This window comes from Girardinichthys multiradiatus, chromosome 7, assembly GCF_021462225.1.
Source record: "Girardinichthys multiradiatus isolate DD_20200921_A chromosome 7, DD_fGirMul_XY1, whole genome shotgun sequence".
NCBI lineage: Eukaryota > Metazoa > Chordata > Actinopteri > Cyprinodontiformes > Goodeidae > Girardinichthys > Girardinichthys multiradiatus.
In genome coordinates this window covers 49,590,223-49,608,738 of record NC_061800.1, presented here as the reverse complement: position 1 = coordinate 49,608,738, position 18,516 = coordinate 49,590,223, and the positions used below count along the sequence as shown (strand labels likewise).

The following is an 18,516-nucleotide window of genomic DNA, read 5'->3' as shown; positions in this document are numbered from 1 at the left end:
GGACACCTGTAACCTGTAACTCTATGAGTTACATTAACGCTCAGCTTGGACTCCTGCTTTATTTGCACAATGATCACCTGCACTGTTGTATTGCTCTTGCATCTTATACTGCTCTATATTTACTCTCACTCACTTAAAACTGTGCACATATATTTATATTATATTGTAGATATGTTTATACTGTTTAATTTGTATTGTATTGCACCAACTACGCCAAAACAAATTCCTTGTATGTCCAAAAACGTACTTGGCAATAAAGCTTTTCTGATTCTGATTCTATATATATTACTACATATATATATATATATATATATATATATATATAATGTACTACATATATATACATATATATATACATATATACATATATATATATATATATATGTATATATGTATATATATATGTATATATGTATATATATATGTATATATATGTAGTACATTATATATATATATATATATATATATATATATATATATAATGTACTACATATATATACATATATATATACATATATACATATATATATATATATATATATATATATATATATATATATATACATATATATTACTATATATATGTATATATATATATATATATATATATATAATGTACTACATATATATACATATATATATACATATATATATATATATATATATATATATATATATATATATAAGTAGTAATATATATGTATATATATATATATATATAAATATATACATATATATATATAAGTAGTAATATATATATACATATATATATACATATATATGTATATATATATTACTACTTATATATATATATATATACATATATATTACTATATATATATTTATATATATATATATATATATATATATATATATGTATATATATATTACTACTTATATATATATATATATATATACATATATATTACTATATATATATATATATATACATATATATAGTAATATATATGTATATATATATATATATATATATATATATATATATATATATATATATTACTATATATATTAATATATATATATATGTATATTACTATATATGTAGTTATATATATGTAGTAATGTACAAGCTTATATATATAAGCTTGTACATTACTACATATATATTACTACTTATATATATATATATTTGTATACGTTATATTTCTGACAGTGAGACTTTACTAACTCTCAAAGGTTTCACATTTACATAAGTGGCAACAAATTGCACACTGTACCATAGTGTCAATGCTTAGTTATCCAGAGCGCCTCTTACTGATGGAAAACTAGAACCTAATAAGAAAACCATAAAAAAATTCTGTTAAGGTTTATGCTCTCAGTTGTATGAATATATATGTATGCTTTTTTATAACTCAGTAGAGGGAAGTGACGTGTTAACTGAATAAGCCAATGAAACGTGTCGTTCTGACAGGGGAGATGGTAAATAATGCAGGTGGGATTTCTCTCTCCCCTCCACTTCAAGTTTAAGTTTAAGTCCATGTAAAGTTATTCCTCAGTCAAAGTAAAGACCAAATAACAGGTCTAATAACTGCTGTGTGTCATATCTGCTAATACATTGCTTCTGTTTGTATTTTATACACCAACGTGCTTTGCATTCATCTCAGTCTCAGAATACATTAGTTTGCTCACCTCCACACTTCCATGCCTCCAGGGATCCTTCTAAAGGTCATTTTTATATGACCCACTGACTAACTTTGTCATGGTGATACAGTAAAAACACACACACTTCTAAGTAGTGCTGCGCAATATATTGCGACTATATCATGGCAATGTTGGGACCCCAGCCATTGATTAAAACATGGATGGACTTTACACATCCAAAGACCAGAATGAACCTCTCTGCACCTTTGAAAATCACACTATAACCTACACCTAACCCAAGCCAGGAAGAGGAGACAGAGCTGGAATCCCTGAACAAAAAAACACCATTCCAATGTATCGTTCTTGATCCATACAACTCTCTGCTGAGATCGGACAGGAGATGCACCACGCGTTAATGTCTTCTTGCAGGAGAGAAGGCATAAATCTTCAATTTGGATCCACAGTGACTACGATCTGACAGTCGAATACCCGCCAATCAAGTGCAACAAAGTTAAGTATGATCTGTTGCTCACATAATCCAGCGTTCATACGAATGGGGCATCTTCTACACTGATGACATTACCCAGAAGAGTAAAAGTCAGAGTGATGGAAGCTCAGATGAGACAGAGAGGAAGGAAGAAAATAGACAGATATCACACCTGATAATGTCATCACATAACAAGGGTTTTATTATCATTGAGCTTATGGCACCATCTTGTGAGCGACACTGGAACAGTTTGCTAAATGTAAACACATGATGAATGGTTATCCAAATGCTGCATCCAAATGTCCTTAGCTATACTCACTATGTTCCTGTGGAGGTTGGTCTGGGGGCGATCCCAGCTCACACTGGGCAGGACATGGAAAGGACCTGTGTTGAGCAGCTGATTGCAGGACATGCCCTGCCTTGTTCCACTTTAAAACTAGATCCTTCAAAGCATGAACATCCAAATAAAAGCTCTACTTGCCATATTTCGGCACATCTTTATTTAAGAGTATTTTTAACAAAACTCTACATTTATTGTTGTTTTCCAAGGAATGTAAAAGAAACACATACAGTTTGTACAAAATCACAAGAGATGATTCATGATAAAAGTTAAAACATAATATTTCATATGTAACTGAAAGGTTATTTCATTTAAACAAGCCCAACCAAAGATATAGCCGTTAAATAAAACACTGCAAACAACTCGACCTGCACAATATATCAGATCACAACAGTCATCACAACATCAGAGAACTGCTTGGAATTAAAAGTGGTAGAATATTATATTTCAGGTGTCGTCATTCACATTCTGCATATGGATTTGAATACATTAACAGTTGTTAATGCCAAAACATGATTGTTAGGGCCTGAGATATTAAAGCTGACAGAGTGGAGGTTGTTTACTACCTACAAAAAAGTGTCAGGAACATCTGCCTAACCCTAAAAGCCGTGGTCTGTTATGTATTGCCTTGATACCCTTCTACCCCTTTTCTACCCCTTGTATCTAAATGATGGGTATTTTAGAGGGAAGTACTGTACAATCATCAAACTGACAGAAACAAACATATTTTGTGGTAGTATTTTCTACTTTGTTTGGAATCAGACGGTCAAACTCATAATTCAGAGATTAAAATGTGTTTAAAGGGACTCTTTAGCTTTGAGGTTCAATGTCTAGTGCCAGTGGGCCTTTCATTGAGAAACCAAGAAAGAATGACACTTTTGACCCATCAGCATATCCACTAATCTGGCTTCGGTACATTGGAATCACTTCCAGCCTCAGATGTGGGATGAAAGTATCTGCCAGTATTCCACCATGACTCACTGCACCTGAGACCCTAAGAAGAAGCTCTTTCACCTTCTTCTCTTTCCAGATTTTGCCATTTCTCGACAAAGAAGCAAACTGTTCCTCTGCATCCGTGAAGCAACTTTGGATTGCTCTGATGTGCACAAGTCGTCTATAGCCAGGCCTATTTCCCAAAACAAAGTGTACGATGGGGCTTTTACCATTGTACACTTCCTTCAGCGCATTGTGATAAGCAGTCTTCATCTGTAAGATGAGCCTTCCCAGATCTCTGTGCCACAGATCTGGTGGCATTGGCCACATCAACACAACAGCAATGAAGAACAGTGGCAAACTGTCATTTGATGGAGTTGGTTCATTTAGAACTTGGACAAGGATTTTTATTAGCTCTGGGTAAGGCATGACACATTGTGATTCCAGTTTGAAGTGACTCAACACAACACTGGCATAGATGAGGTTGATTTTGTCCTTTGGTTTTGGGTTGTGCCTAGGTTTGCAAATAAACTGATACGTCCTGACAACTTTCTCCATCCTTTCAGTTGAGATTTCTTTAGAGAGACAACTCAGAATCCCAGAGTAGGTATCAGCTTTTTCCCTCTCAAGGAACTGTCTTGCCAGGTGGAGGTCCATCTTTAAATTCATCAACTTATTCTTGAAAAGATGTGCAGATTCTGTCTCACAAAACATTTTTCGGTATTCCCTGAAACATCTAAAAAGCTCATTTTGGGCTATTTGTTCACAAGTGTCTTTCACTCCAAATCCGGAGCCCAGATTCACATACAGTTTTTCAAGGTAGTCAATGTTCAACTTCATCCTGTACTTGAGGTTTTCAAGTAGATCCTCAAACTTTCTCAGGATGACATAGTAGGTTCTGTTTTTATTGCATCGGGGGTCACTTCTCTCTATGCTCTCCAGTTTAACTTCTCCGGAAAGAACCTGGTTCAGAATGTCATGGCGGACACCATCAGGAGAAAATACCGGGGTTTTTTTTAACAAGTCAATGACAAGTAGTCCAACCTGGATTTCTCCGAGACATCCTGAAGTATTGAAAGGACGGTGGTCTGTTTTGATGTGTAATCGCTGAAGGGACTCCTTCTTTGCAAGGTTTTGTGCTTGCTTGAATGCTTCCATTGCTGACTGGGACATTTTGAGAAAACCACCCAGTTCCTGTGGGCTGACATCCTTGCAGGTTGTGATTAAATTTTTCAACTCATGCTTAATGACCTGTGCTAATGTGTCTGCGATATAGGAGCTGTCTTCGGAAAGCTCTTTTGCTTTGTCTGCCCAAAACTTTGCCTCAGAGAAATCCTTCTTTTTCAGGTAGTAGTACCTGGCCATCAATTGGAAGATGATTGCATCTTTCTCAAATCTTTTTGAGGCATTTCTTAGCACCATCTCTTCCTGTCCAGATGTTTCCTTTGCAATTTCTTGAATGAGAGGGGAGAACTGAGACTCCTCTTCCAATGAATAATTTCGTTTGACCAAAATGTGGCGAACATTTTCCAAGAGATTACTTTTGCCTTGTGTGCACTCATAAAGCTGGTTTGTGGTCAGCAGAAGGTCAGTAATTTCAGCTTTTGTCACGTTTTGGGCTGTCAGTTCCTCCAAACATTGCCTTGCAATAGTTGAGTGGATTATTTTCACTGCTTTGTAGACTACCATTCCTTCAACAGAATAGCTGGCAATAAAGTTGGAAAATTTACCAAATCCATCTTCAACTTTAATGCTTCCACAAACAGGTTTTGGTTGAAGATCAAGAAAGTCCTCACATAAGGACACAGAGAGAGAAGAACTCCTGCAGTAAACATTCAGTAGAACCAAGACAGCTAAGAGTTGTCCATTTTTCTGGTTCATGTTGAACCCTTTCAGGGTGTTCCGGACCACACCTTCAGTATATTCTGCCTTGAAGTTCTTCTTCATGATCATGAAACCATAAAATGTTTCAAAGTTCTTGTGCGTTTTTTCTATTTCTTTAAATTTTTCCTCAAACATCTTCAATTCCTTCTCAGAAAGATTGTTCCCAACAAATACTGTGTCTGCAGTTTGTCCTGTCACCTCAGAGGACTCTGATCTCATACAGTTCAGGAGGATGACCTTTGCAGACTGGATGTTTTTCTCAGTGCACTCAGTTTCAATGACCTGCTGTAAGTCATAAACCTTCTCCACATCATCAAAGTCATCAATCATGAACAATACAGGGATCCTTGGTGTTTGTTCATCATAGGAATACATTAAAAGTTTGATCACTTGATCAGCCACATCAGCAAAGTCTAATTTGGCTGAGTTTTTCCTGAGGACAGCACAGCGAAATTTGTCCCGCAGAGCCCACAACACATGCTTGGCCAAAGTTGTCCCACCACATCCAGGTACATGGAGGAGATTGAGCAGCACACAAGCTTTTGTTAGGGAACATAGTTCAGGTATAACAGCGTTCATGATGTAGTCAAACTTGTCTCGTTTGATGAATGGTGTTGATCCAGGCTGCTCAGAGAAATGGAAATTCCACCATGAGACGTTTCCACCTTTGTAGAAGTTCTCCTCTATGGCAACTCTGTCCTGATTTCCTCCTTCACACTGGTTCACACACAGGACCTCTAAGGCATTCAGGCTGCGCTCAAATTTTTTCTCAAGAGGCACTTTGCTTTCACCCCCGCAGGGTAGGAACTGAATGGCTCTGCGGTTTTTGGACCAAAGACTTAGGATGGTCCCATTGACTTCAGCAAAACTGAGCTCATAGATGCATCTGCCAGAGATGTTGACTCCACACCGAGTCTCAATGAGGTCCTTCCATGAAGTAAATGCATTTTCATTGTCACATAGACAGAGGATTTGGTCTGTGCCTCTCAGCTCCTGCCAGAAAGTACTGAAAGTCTCAACAAGGGGGTCCATTTTCTCCCTCACAGTTGACAAAAGTAAGAAAATGACAAGAAACCTTTTGTTTGGAAGCACATCTTTCCGGCACAAGAAAGAAATCACGTCTCGAACCGAGGCGCCCTTGTCCATCAACCACTGGTCAATGTCTGAGGGTGTCTCACGCTCAATACCTCCATTGCAGAACACCCAGCTGGTGTTTCGAGTTAATTTCAACTTGTTAGCTATATCTTCAACTCCTTCTGTGATTTTATATTTTGCTGGTAAATGTGGGGTCACTGAGCTCTGCTGGTCAAAGTAAGTCTGTAATCCATGTTGAGCTGACTCAGGATCAAAGTCTAAAACAGCTGTTGGGTCGAGCTCTATGAGGAATCCCAGATTTTCAAGATGGCTTTGATGAGATTTGTTTGTCACGATAATATAACGCTCAAAGTGAGACTTATCTAATGACAAGGTTCCACCGGTTATCATGTGAGTTAGGTTTGAGCCTTGAGTTGTGCTTTTTATTCTTTTAAAATGTTTCTCCTCTGCATTCTTGCGGAACTGTGATAGTTGAGCCATTTGGTCAATGAACCGCTTGTACACTACCATGGCTTTGGAGGAGGTAGTTGGGGCAACAAGGTCTCTGCTGCTGCCACCATCTCGGATGTAAAAACACTTTGATGGTTGTGATTCAGTTTCTTTGGTCTTTTTCTTGCCTTTTTTTGTGATATAGGTGTGGTAGATGTTATCTTCACAGATGGCAGACTGAGGCTCAATGTCCACTTCAATCACACATTTATCAGAAGATGTTTCATTTCTGTTCAGAACCTCAACAAATCGGGGAGGTTTAATGCACATCTGAGCTGTATGTTTGTATTTATATTCAAAGTAACCATCAATAGCTGCTTTTCGGCCATTTTCGTATGCCTCCTTGTCCTTAACAGCCACTCCCAAAACCTGACCATGTACAAAATCTGGCTTGTCTCCTATTCCAAAATGTATGGTACCGTTGGTGCGGCTATTCATGCAGGCCGCTGCAAACCGAATGACCTCAGAGGTGAACTTGTCCATTTTAGCTTCATCAGGTGTGTTGATGAAAGCTTTATATTCATGGCAGGGTTCAATCAAGTCTGAGGCACCTGATTCTGTGACATCAAGAATGCTGCCCTCTATGTATCTGAATGTATCATGGTATCTACAGAATGGATACGGCTTGCTGGGTTTTCCAGGCTTTTTAACAGAACTTGTTAGCTTCTCGCTTTTTAACTTGATCACCTCCTCCCTGGCGTGAATGAGAAGTTTAGTCGGTCCAAAAGTAACACCCATATTGATTAGGTCTGATGTGTCTAAAAGCAAAAGACTGGGACCACTGATGTCTTGTTTAAATAATATATCTGCAACAGAAACATCTACATTCTTCAGTTGTAGAACCCAATCTCTCACTTGATGTTTGGTCCAGTTGTTAATGTCAGAAGGCAGATCCTCCTCCTGAAAGAAAAATAAAAAATGTGTTTTTGATTTCCAACTTCAGTTAGTTTAACTTTGAACTTTATATTGATCCAATTCCAGATTAAAGTATCAAAATCATATAAAGCTTCATTAAGCTTATCTTCTAAAAACAACTCCCTAAAGCAGGTTTTTAAAACAACTTAGTTTGTTACTTTTAAAAATTGGAATGTTAATACTTTCTTTTTATTTTAGTTTAGTCACTGGAAAGGCCGTCACATTTACGGTCACACCTGGTAAAGATGGGTAAAACAAAACTTTTCTTTTATTACGGCACCATAACAGAACATCTTAGAAAAACCTTTCATTTCAATAGTCTATGCAAGGAGAAAATAATTCATGTTGGGAAAAACAGTTTGAAGTCGCTAATTGGTACCTGTGCTTTTCATAATTTTTATAAACATCCATCCATTGTTTTCTACTTATCTGTGCTCGGGTCGCAGGGTCACAGGTCCAGGAGTGGGACATCCAGATGTTTTAGATCCATGTTTTACCAAGAGGACAGCAGGACTTGCTGCTAGCTGTGGGTAAGGCCTCACAGACCACAACCTGGTTCACCTCGTCTTTCTATAAACCTCTAAGGGACTGTTTCAGCTCCACTGTGTGGGGAGAGCTCTGTGCTCTTCATGGGTAGGACATCAAGAGCATCACAGACTACAATAACTTCTGTGTGGACAACACTGCGCCCCTCATGAAGGTACGACGTTTCTCTAATAACAATAAAGGCTCTCCTCAAGGTGCATTTAGATCAGGAAACACAAAGGAGCTGAGAGCTATGTAGAAGGAACCGAGAAGGAAGATCAGGGATGGAAAAAAACATCTACAGGAAGAAGATAGAAGACCAGCTGCAGCAAAATAACATCAGTGGGAATTGAAAGAGACTGAAAACAATTTCAGGTCACAAACCAACCTCCCAGGCTGTAGGAGATCCAGGGTAGGTGAATGATCTGAGCCAGTTCTTCAACAGGTTAATAGTACACCCGCCCCTTAGTTATCCCTGCAACCCACTTTATTTTCAATCCCTCCCTCAGCTTTAAAAGACACCTCATCATTCAAGCCTCTATGCACACCACCTCCCTTCCCCACCACCACCCCGTCACTCTTCAAGCGCCAGGTGTGACACGAGCTGCAAAAGATGAAGAGAAAAGGCTGGGGGTCCGGATAGCACCAGGTTCCTGAGGTGCTGCTCAGACCAACCTAGCAGCATTATGAGATACTGTACATGTTCAGCATAAACCAGAAGCTGGGGAGGGTACCACAGCACTGACTTTGCATCTGATAAAGACCTTGAGAATGGTGGTTCTCAACTATCTGCACCCCCCGTGAGGTCTCTCTTGGAGTCATTGCAGTTTGCCCACCTGCCTGGCATTAAGGTGGATGATACCATCGTTAACCTACATAGAGGTTTGATCTCATATGGAGAAGCCTGGAAGCACTGTGAGGATCATTTTCCTTACCGTCTCCAGTGCTTTTAATACCTTCCAGCCTGGACGTCTGAGGGACAAGCTGGAGCAGTCAGAGGTAGACCGCCACCTGTCCCAGTGGATGCTGGACTACCCCACCGGCCGCCGGCAGTTTGTGAGGACACAGGGCCGGGTCTCAGACAGGCTGGTCTGCAATGCTGGGGCACCACAGGGCACTGTGATGGACCCGTTCCTCTTTACCCTCTGCACTGCAGACTTCTCCATCCCCTTCCCCATCTACAACAGTTCTCTGATGACTCTGCCATAGCGGCCCTCATCTCAGGTGAGGACGACACACAGACAGTGGACACAGGGATTCGTGGACTGGTGCCAGCAGAACCACCTCCTGATCAACGTGGTGGAAAACCAAGGAGCTGGTGGTGGATTTCCGCAGGTGCAGATCCACCGCAGTGACACCAGTGAACATCAAGGGAACTGACGTTGAGAGGGGATCATCAGCTAAGCTACTGCTCCCACTGACTCTCTACTTTGTCTTAAACATAGAAAGTACTCCTGGTTCAGTGGTTTTGTGTTTCGTTTTTTATGTGTATATTCTCAGAGCGGTTATTGGTTGTGGCAGACGGCCGCTCGTACCAAGTCTGGTTCTGGTTCCGCTGGGGGTTTCTTCCTGTTAAAGGGGTGTCCTAACATTTATGCTGTGCTTGGACTCGTGGTTCCAGGACATGAAAAACACTTCACAGACCACTGTGGGAAATACAGACCAACATTGGAAGGATTTCACTCTGTCAACAGTCATTGCTGCTACTCACTTTGAATTGATCTTTCTGTGCCATAGTTGCTCTGGTTCCCTCTTCAGAAACGCAGTTCACTAATGAGAAGGAATTCATTCAAAGGGAACTGTTAATAGAGAACAATGACATCTGCTAGATAAACATTCATTCACATTTCAGATTTACCTTCATGGTTACTCATCACCAGTGATGATCCACCTACTTTAAGGCTTCTGTGTTGCTGCTGCAAAAAACAAAAACATATAGAAGAAAATGCTGTTATTTGAGTTTTAAGGACTTACGGCCATGTTTGCCTCTCAGCAGCTGTTAGGTTGCTGAGGGCATTTATGAATAATCTGGGATGAAGTTACCAAGTTGGGGCACCGCCTGATTATCAGAACCAACAGCCAAACACTGTCAGTCTACGTCAGTCATTGTTCTATAGGTACCAGCCTGGATGGTACTGCCCTGACCCTGACCCTCTTCATTCTCACTCTGAAGGGTTCAGCCAATCCTGCACCGCCTCACAATCAACCACCAAATCCACGCCCTAGCTCACGTTGGAGGACAGCCAGTCCATGCCCTTCTTCTTGGGTTTATTTGCGGCTGACAAACAGTTATATGGTTCATTGCCGCCAACTTGTGAGGAGTGTGGGTCAAAATGGCAATTTTATTCAAGTGATATTAGATATTATAATAAATACTAGCAACGTTTATTTCTTGAATTCTTTTGTAAGAAGTTGCATGTCCTAGCATGCTTTGGAGTAAAAAACCAAAAGGACCAAAAAACTAAAGACAGCAAGTTGGGTTGTTGTGGTGAGAAGTCATCAGTCATCAGTCCAGTGGCATCCAAGAAGAGAGATTCCTCTTCGCTTCGTTGTCATCACCTCTGTCCGCAGTAAGGATTCATTTCTACTGTGATTTCTTTCCATCCATGAACTTTGTATTTTTATTTGGTCGAAGTTTAACAACAAAGCATTGGCTAGAACAAATAAATAAAAAATAACCAAATACATACACACACCTCGTATCTTTTTCTGAAAATATTTTTGCAAACTATTTTATAGTTACTGCTGTTTCACCGAGGGTTATTTTATTCTATATTCTTATATTTAAAGTGTACAGTAGTGCAACTGTTTAAAATCATAAACCATAAAAGACTTAGATTTAAAGACATCAGCAAACAAATAATTTGTTGTCTAAGGACAACAAACAGGTACTAACGTTGTACTGCAGATATGTTTTACAACATGTCTGCAGTACAACTAGAGGTGAGGTTTATTTCTGAAATATTACACAAAACGGGATATGATTGATGATCTTGTGATTGCTTTAGGTGAAGCTGGGCCGCTTTCTCCCTCTTCTCTGTCTTTACTTGTGAGCTGCAGATTATTGCACCATGATGCCGTACACAAAGGGGACGGCTGTGAATCTACTCAAGCATGAAAGGGAATATGCAATATCCTCACCATTAAAAACTACTGGTCATATAATTGACCAATCGTTTCATTAAATTCACTGTTTTTCAATTGTTGACCAATAAAAATTTGGTTCTTTGAAACAAATAAGGTTTGTGGTATTTTACTGTAAATAAATGTTAGCTGATATTAATTCTGAAATATTGTGGATCATGTTATGTACAGTACCTACTTTCCAGAAAATACTTCAGATGATATTTATGATGTAATAATGAAAATAAGCCCCTCCTTGAACCGCCACCTTAACGTGGTGGAGGGGTTTGAGTGCTCAAATGATCCTAGAGGCTATGTTGTCTGGGTCTTAAATGCCCCTGATAGGGTCTCCCATGGCAAACAGGCTCTAGGTGACAGGTCAGACAAAGAACGGTTCAAGAACCCCTCATGACGATTACAAAATTGAGGCACGTGACGTCGCCTGGTACGGCGGAGCCGGGGTCCCACCCTGGAGCCAGGCCTGGGGTCGGGACTTGTCAGAGAGCGCCTGGTGGCTGGGTTGCTCCTCGCGGGACCCGGCCGGGCCAAGCCCGAACGAGAGACGCGAGACCATCCCCCAGTGGGCCCACCACCTGCAGGGGGAACCGTGAGGGACCGGTGCAAAGAGGATTGGGCGGCGGACGAAGGTGGAGACCTCAGCGGCCCGATCCCCGGATGCTTAGGCTGGCTCTAGGGACTTGGAATGTCACCTCGCTGGGGGGGAAGGAGCCTGAGCTTGTGCGGGAGGTCGAGAGATATCGACTAGAAATAGTCGGGCCCGCCTCCACGCACAGCGTGGGCTCTGGAACCCATCTCCTCGAGAGGGGCTGGACTCTCTTCTACTCTGGAGTGGCCCACGGGGAGAGGCGGCGGGCTGGTGTGGGTTTTCTTGTCGCCCCCCAGCTCAGCCGTCTCGTGTTGGGGTTTACCCCAGTGGATAAGAGGGTCGCATCCCTGCGCCTTCGGGTTGGGGAGAGGTCTATGACTATCATTTCAGCCTACGGGCCGAGGTGCGGAGTACCCGGCCTTCTTGGTGTCCCTGTCGGGGGTGCTGGATAGTGCCCCTCCCGGGGACTCCATTATTCTGCTGGGGGACTTCAACGCCCACATGGGAAATGACACTGACACCTGGAGAGGCGTGATAGGAAGGAATGGCCTCCCCGATCTGAATCCGAGTGGTGTTTTGTTATTGGACTTCTGTGCTAGTCACGGATTGTCCATAACGAACACCATGTTCAAACATAAGGGTGTCCATCAGTGCACTTGGCACCAGGACACCCTAGGCAGGAGGTCAATGATCGACTTTGTTGTTGTATCATCAGGCCTTCGGCCGCATGTTTTGGACACTCGGGTGAAGAGAGGGGCTGAGCTGTCCACTAATCACCACCTGGTGGTGAGTTGGATATCCGATGGGGGAGGAGAAAGCCGGACAAACTTGGCAGGCCCAAGCGCATAGTGAGGGTCTGCTGGGAACATCTGGCGGACCACTTGGCCAGGGATGTATTCAACTCTCACCTCTGGGAGAGCTTTGACCAGATCCCGGGGGATGTTGGAGACATAGAGTCCAAGTGGACCATGTTCTCCGCATCTATTGTCGATGCTGCTGCCCATTGCTGCGGCCGTAAGGTCTGCGGTGCCTGTCATGGCGGCAATCCCAGAACCCGGTGGTGGACATCGGCAGTAAGGGACGCTGTCAAGCTGAAGAAGGAGTCCTATCGACTGTGGTTGGCTTGTGGGACTCCTGAGGCGGCTGACGGGTACTGTGGGGCCAAGCGTGCCGCAGCCCGGGCAGTGGCAGAGGCAAAAACTTGAGCCTGGGAGGAGTTCGGACCATGGAGAAGGACTACCGGTTGGCCTCGAAGCGATTCTGGCAAACTGTCTGGCGCCTCAGGAGGGGGAAGCAGTGCTTCACCAACACTGTTTATAGTGGGGGTGGGAGGCTGCTGACCTCAACTGGGGACATTACCGGGCGGTGGAAGGAGTACTTTGAGGATCTCCTCAATCCTGCCATCACGCATTCCCTGGTTGAAACAGAGGCTGGGGACTCGAGGTTGGACTCTTTCATCACCCAGGCTGAAGTCACCGAGGTGGTTAAAAAGCTCCGCGGTGGCAAGGCTTCAGGGTTGGATGATGTTGTGGAATTTTCTTATCAAAGTGGGTAGAAGTTGACTCATAACAAGAGAAAATCTGGACTTTGTCTTTATAAGATTTATTCAAAGGCATTCAGCGTTTGAAGACCCTGACAATGAGGTTAGTCAGTGAAACAGAGGCCCGAACAACATTTACACACAGTATTTATACCAGAACATGACAGTGTTATCTCAACTTCAAAGAGTCTGTGTTTTATGACCCCAGACCCTTCTCGGGTTCAGAGGTGACAAAGTTATCTGGAAACCCATCTGTCCTTCCCAACACATCATCCTAACTGTGGGTTTTAACCATTAAACTTCTGATAATGGCTTTTACAGCTTTCTCCCTAACACAGATGTTCACAGAAGTGAGGTAACCCAAAGGTCATACACTTTGGAACACTTAATAAAAGAATTTCCATCACAATGAGATCCGCCCTGAGTACCTCAAGTCTTTGGATGTTGTGGGGATGTCTTCAACATTGCGTGGCGGACGGGGACAGTGCCTTTGGATTGGCAGACTGGGGTGGTGGTCCCCTTTCATAAGAAGGGTGACCGGAGGGTGTGTTCCAACTACAGGGGGATCACACTCCTCAGCCTCCCTGGTAAGGCCTACGCCAGGGTATTGGAGAGGAGAGTCCGACCGATAGTCGAACCTCGGCTTCAGGAGGAACAGTGGGGTTTTCGTCCCGGCCGTGGAACACTGGACCAGCTCTATACCCTCTACAGGGTTCTCGAGGGTTCATGGGAGTTTGCCCAACCGGTTCACATGTGTTTTGTGGACCTGGAGAAGGCATTCGACTGTGTCCCTCGTGATGCCCTGTGGGGGGTGCTCCAGGAGTATGGAATCGGGGGCCCTTTATTAGGGGCCATCCGGTCCCTGTACGAGCGGAGCAGGAGTTTGGTCCGCATTGCCGGCACTAAGTCGGACCTGTTCCTGGTGCATGTTGGACTCCGGCAGGGCTGCCCTTTGTCACCGGTCCTGTTCATAACTTTTATGGACAGGATTTCTAGGCGCAGCCAAGGGCCGGAGGGGGTCTGGTTTGGGGACCAGAGGATTTCGTCTCTTCTTTTTGCAGATGACGTGGTCCTGCTGGCCCCCTCTAGCCAAGACCTACAGCATGCACTGGGGTGGTTCGCAGCCGAGTGTGAAGCGGCTGGGATGAAGATCAGCTCCTCCGAGTCCGAGGTCATGGTACTCGACCGGAAAAGGGGGGCTTGTCCTCTTCAGGTTGGAGGGGAGTTCCTGCCTCAAGTGGAGGAGTTTAAGTATCTCGGGGTCTTGTTCACGAGTGAGTGAAGAATGGAGCGGGAGATCAACAGACGGATCGGTGCGGTGAAGAGAGAGCTGAGCCGAAAAGCGAAGAGAAGGATAAATGGTGATCAAAGAGCAGGTCATAAGCTCCATCTCTGAGCCAACGTGGCTTAATGGAAGACAACTGAGGAGGACACAACACTGCTGAAGCAAATCAGAGAAACTGAGACATAAATGCATAAAGACAAGCCACTAAGCTTCTAGAAGAATATCTGTGCACAGCTGAGACAAAGCTGGAGCTGTTGGTAGATCAGCTGGAAGCGAAGCATCCAGAGAAAACAACAATGTGTCCACAGTGGAAGAGGAGGGAGGCTCAATCAAGTTAGTTCTGTGACTGTCGTGGTTTTCTTCCTCTCTTTACCAGAAGGAGACCAACCATGATGATCTGAACATGAACAAAGTTCAGTTCGTCTTTGGTTTGGTCAGTAACAGGAAACCCATTTACAGTTTAGTTGATATCATGCCCAGTTCTGTATGTTAAGGCAAAAAATGGCTGTTTGTCATTTCCTTTTCGGTTCTATTTGGTTCTGTTCGGTTTGTATTGACCATGAGTCAAACTATATTTACCTTCAAATATATTTTATTTCAACAACTTCAACAATTGACTAAGATCATTGTTACCAATAGAAACTGTTAGATCCAATATCCACTTAACTTAGAGTTGCTATTGCTGTCTGTCACTGTGGAGGTTCTGCCATTTTATGGGCTCAGTAAAAATGTCCTCAGTGCGTATTTCCATGACGATGAAGACCCGATTTAGCTGATGCTGAACAGAACAAGCAGAACATGCAGCTGCAGCAGAGAGACTACTGCACTGGGACACCATAATTAACTAGTTGAGATTCTGAATTTATGGAATAAAAGAAGTTGAACGATATTTACATATCGAGGGAGCGGCTGCAGCATTATTAGGAAACTATGTGAATGAAGATAAACTAAGAAAATCTGAGTCTGAACATAAAACCAGAACAGAGCTGCAGCATGTTCCACAGCCAATAAGCACTAATATCCTGACAAAGAAGGAGATGTTCCACCAAACACCATTTAGAGCAGCTATGTTCTTCACCAGCAATAAAGACATGGTCCAATTATTTGATCTGCATTTATATGGTGGAAGAAAAGATGTTCTTTACTCTTTCACTAAAAGTTACTCTGTTCTGTTATCAATAAGAAAATAACAATCAGATAAATTAGTGAAATATATTTAAAGAGATATTTGACTGTTTTATCTTTTCCATTCATATAAAACCGGGCTTTAGTGTTCCCATTATTCCAGGGGCCGATTCATTTCTATGTGTAACCAGCGCCACCTGCTGGTGCTCCAGCCCTCCGCCTGAGACAGGCAGATAACGGAGGTGGGTGTGATGCTTGTGTGTGTTCCTGTGTGTGTTCCTGTGTGTGTGTGTGTTCCTGTGTGTGTGTGTGTGTGTTCCTGTGTGTGTTCCTGTGTGTGTGTGTGTGTGTGTGTGATTTTAGGAAGATGCTTGTCTTCAGGTGCACTTGGGCGAGACGACGCGTCCGTCTCAGATGTCTACCTGGGCTGGTGTCCTGTAGACCAGAAGACCTGGAACAGCATCTTCTCAGGGGGACTAAATTCGTTCTTATGTCTTCAGTTCGTTCTCAGTTAAAACATAAAACGTCTTCTTGTTTCTGAAGCAGCTTCGTGATCTTGTTTAATACTGACATAAAAAACTGGAAACTCCAAGGCGCGGCGTTGGTGGTTTAGGGGTCAAGTGGCGACCTTATGTAGAGGCTATAATCATCGATGCGGCCGCGGAGGATTCCAGTCCAGGTGTTGCACCATATTCTGTGACCACAGTATGTTGTGACCATAGGGGGCGCTGTTGCATTTTACACCGTATCTTGTTCTAAAGTAGAGCGTTCTACGCCAACTGCGTAAGCTTAGCCGAAGAGAGTGGGGCAAACAAACGCAAAAAAATCCGAGCAAGCCCTGTCGTTTTTTGAAGAGGTGATTTACGTAGAAAATTATAAACTCAACTCTCACATGATGAGAGAACAACAGGACCAGTGCACAGAATATTGTGACCGTGTATATTTCAATAATAATCAGGATGTTTGTGGTTAAATGTTACTTTTCATTCATTATAGTAAGCAAAGAGCCACCAGAAACAGTTTGGTTCAATTATTTAGTCTTTTATTATAAGTTACAGTAACTATGGTTACAAGTAGAGATATCAGCTGTCATTATCTGACCGTCTGTATTTAATGTTACCTATTATGTCAGCACAAAACAACTACTGTAATACGTTTTAATAATAATAATAATACTAATGTAGATGAGCACTGGTCCTAAAACGCAACAGCGCCTCCTATGGTCATAACATACGAGGGTCACAGAATATGGTGCAACACCTTTACCGAATCTCTGCCCCTCTTTCCTGTGTGCCCACTGTTGAAAAATAAATGGCTCTAATGCCGAAAAAAACTAGAAACTCCTACAAATAAAGATCAGAGTTTCATCTTACTCTAGTAAATCATGTTTCTAATGTAAAATATAAGCGATTACTGAATAAATGAGAGATTTATCATGACTTTGAACCATTGTCACTTCATAAGCTTTTGATCGTAAAATCATCTGATCTGGAAGATGTTTTATTAATAATAAAAAATAAACGAAAACACGAAACTGGGTCAAAACAAACAACACGTTTTATTTATGGTTCTTTGTTATATTAGTGAAGATCCATGAATATGTTTAGGTATTAATGTGTAGCCTACTAACTACCGGCCTAGTTAGTAGTATTAACTAGTTTGTAGACGCAGTGAGCTGCTGGGTGATCAGAAAAACAGGAAGACGTTCAGATTTGTTTAAACTCATTTCCTTTAACTCACTTCAGTCATCAGTATATGAATCAGATCCAGATATTTATTCTGCTCCGGAACCATTTTCTGGCTTATTAAGCAGTTAGAACGGTTCGGAATAAAACGGAAACAGAAAGTTTAAGAGTAAAAGTTAAAAAGTGAGATAACTCGGTAACTTACCGACTGCAGATCACTTCCTGATCAACGCGGTCTTTCCTCCGGGTGTGGAGCTTTCCAAAAGTGTTTACAGCTAGAGGAAGGCCAGTCAGAAGGTCTTCTCCAGAAGAAAGTCTGCAGACATCAGCCTCCATGCAGATACAGTTCGGACTGCAGGAATCATTATTAAGGAAACGAAACCTAAGCAGTCCAGATCCCAGCCCTGCTTCCTGTCAGATGGTGCTTTGATTCAGCAACTGGACCAGAAGCTTTTCATCACTCTTAGCTTTTCCTTTCCACCTCAAGCTGTTTTTATTTGGGAAGTTATAGATGGACAACAGTCAGTGGAAATATGAAATGAAATGACTTCAACTAAATTAGGACAGATCTATATACAGGTTAGGTGTTTTAGTCTTGGTGGTGGTCCTGTTCATCATTAGATAGAAAGAATAAACAGAGGATCATCGGTTTATTACAGCAGAAAAGTCGTAGAAAACTTTAAGGCTCATTTCTAGACTTCCTGCTGTGTTCTTTGCCCTGCTTCAACCAAATCATTAGAACCCACATCTGTTTAAACAGGGTTCTAATGGGTTCTAACGGATCAGTTTATTATAGTGTTGTGTTCCTGACAAAAAGCAGCACAGTGAACAGTTTTTTATACAATATGCGCAGTTTATATGAATCATAAATGATTCAAATG

At 42.1% G+C, this 18,516-nt stretch overlaps 1 protein-coding gene across 1 annotated transcript; it reads right to left on the bottom strand.

Moving 5' to 3' along the window:
• Window positions 1-2,561: 2,561 nt before the first annotated feature.
• Window positions 2,562-18,126, bottom strand: LOC124871560 (sterile alpha motif domain-containing protein 9-like). Its single transcript, XM_047370957.1, has 4 exons — window positions 17,841-18,126; window positions 10,129-10,186; window positions 9,982-10,040; window positions 2,562-7,730 (listed from the first exon to the last, which is right to left on the bottom strand). The coding sequence occupies exons 2-4, from the start codon at window positions 10,142-10,144 to the stop codon at window positions 3,240-3,242; spliced, it is 4,566 nt and encodes a 1,521-aa protein (XP_047226913.1). The 5' UTR covers window positions 10,145-10,186; window positions 17,841-18,126; the 3' UTR covers window positions 2,562-3,239.
• Between the last annotated feature and the right edge of the window lie 390 nt (window positions 18,127-18,516).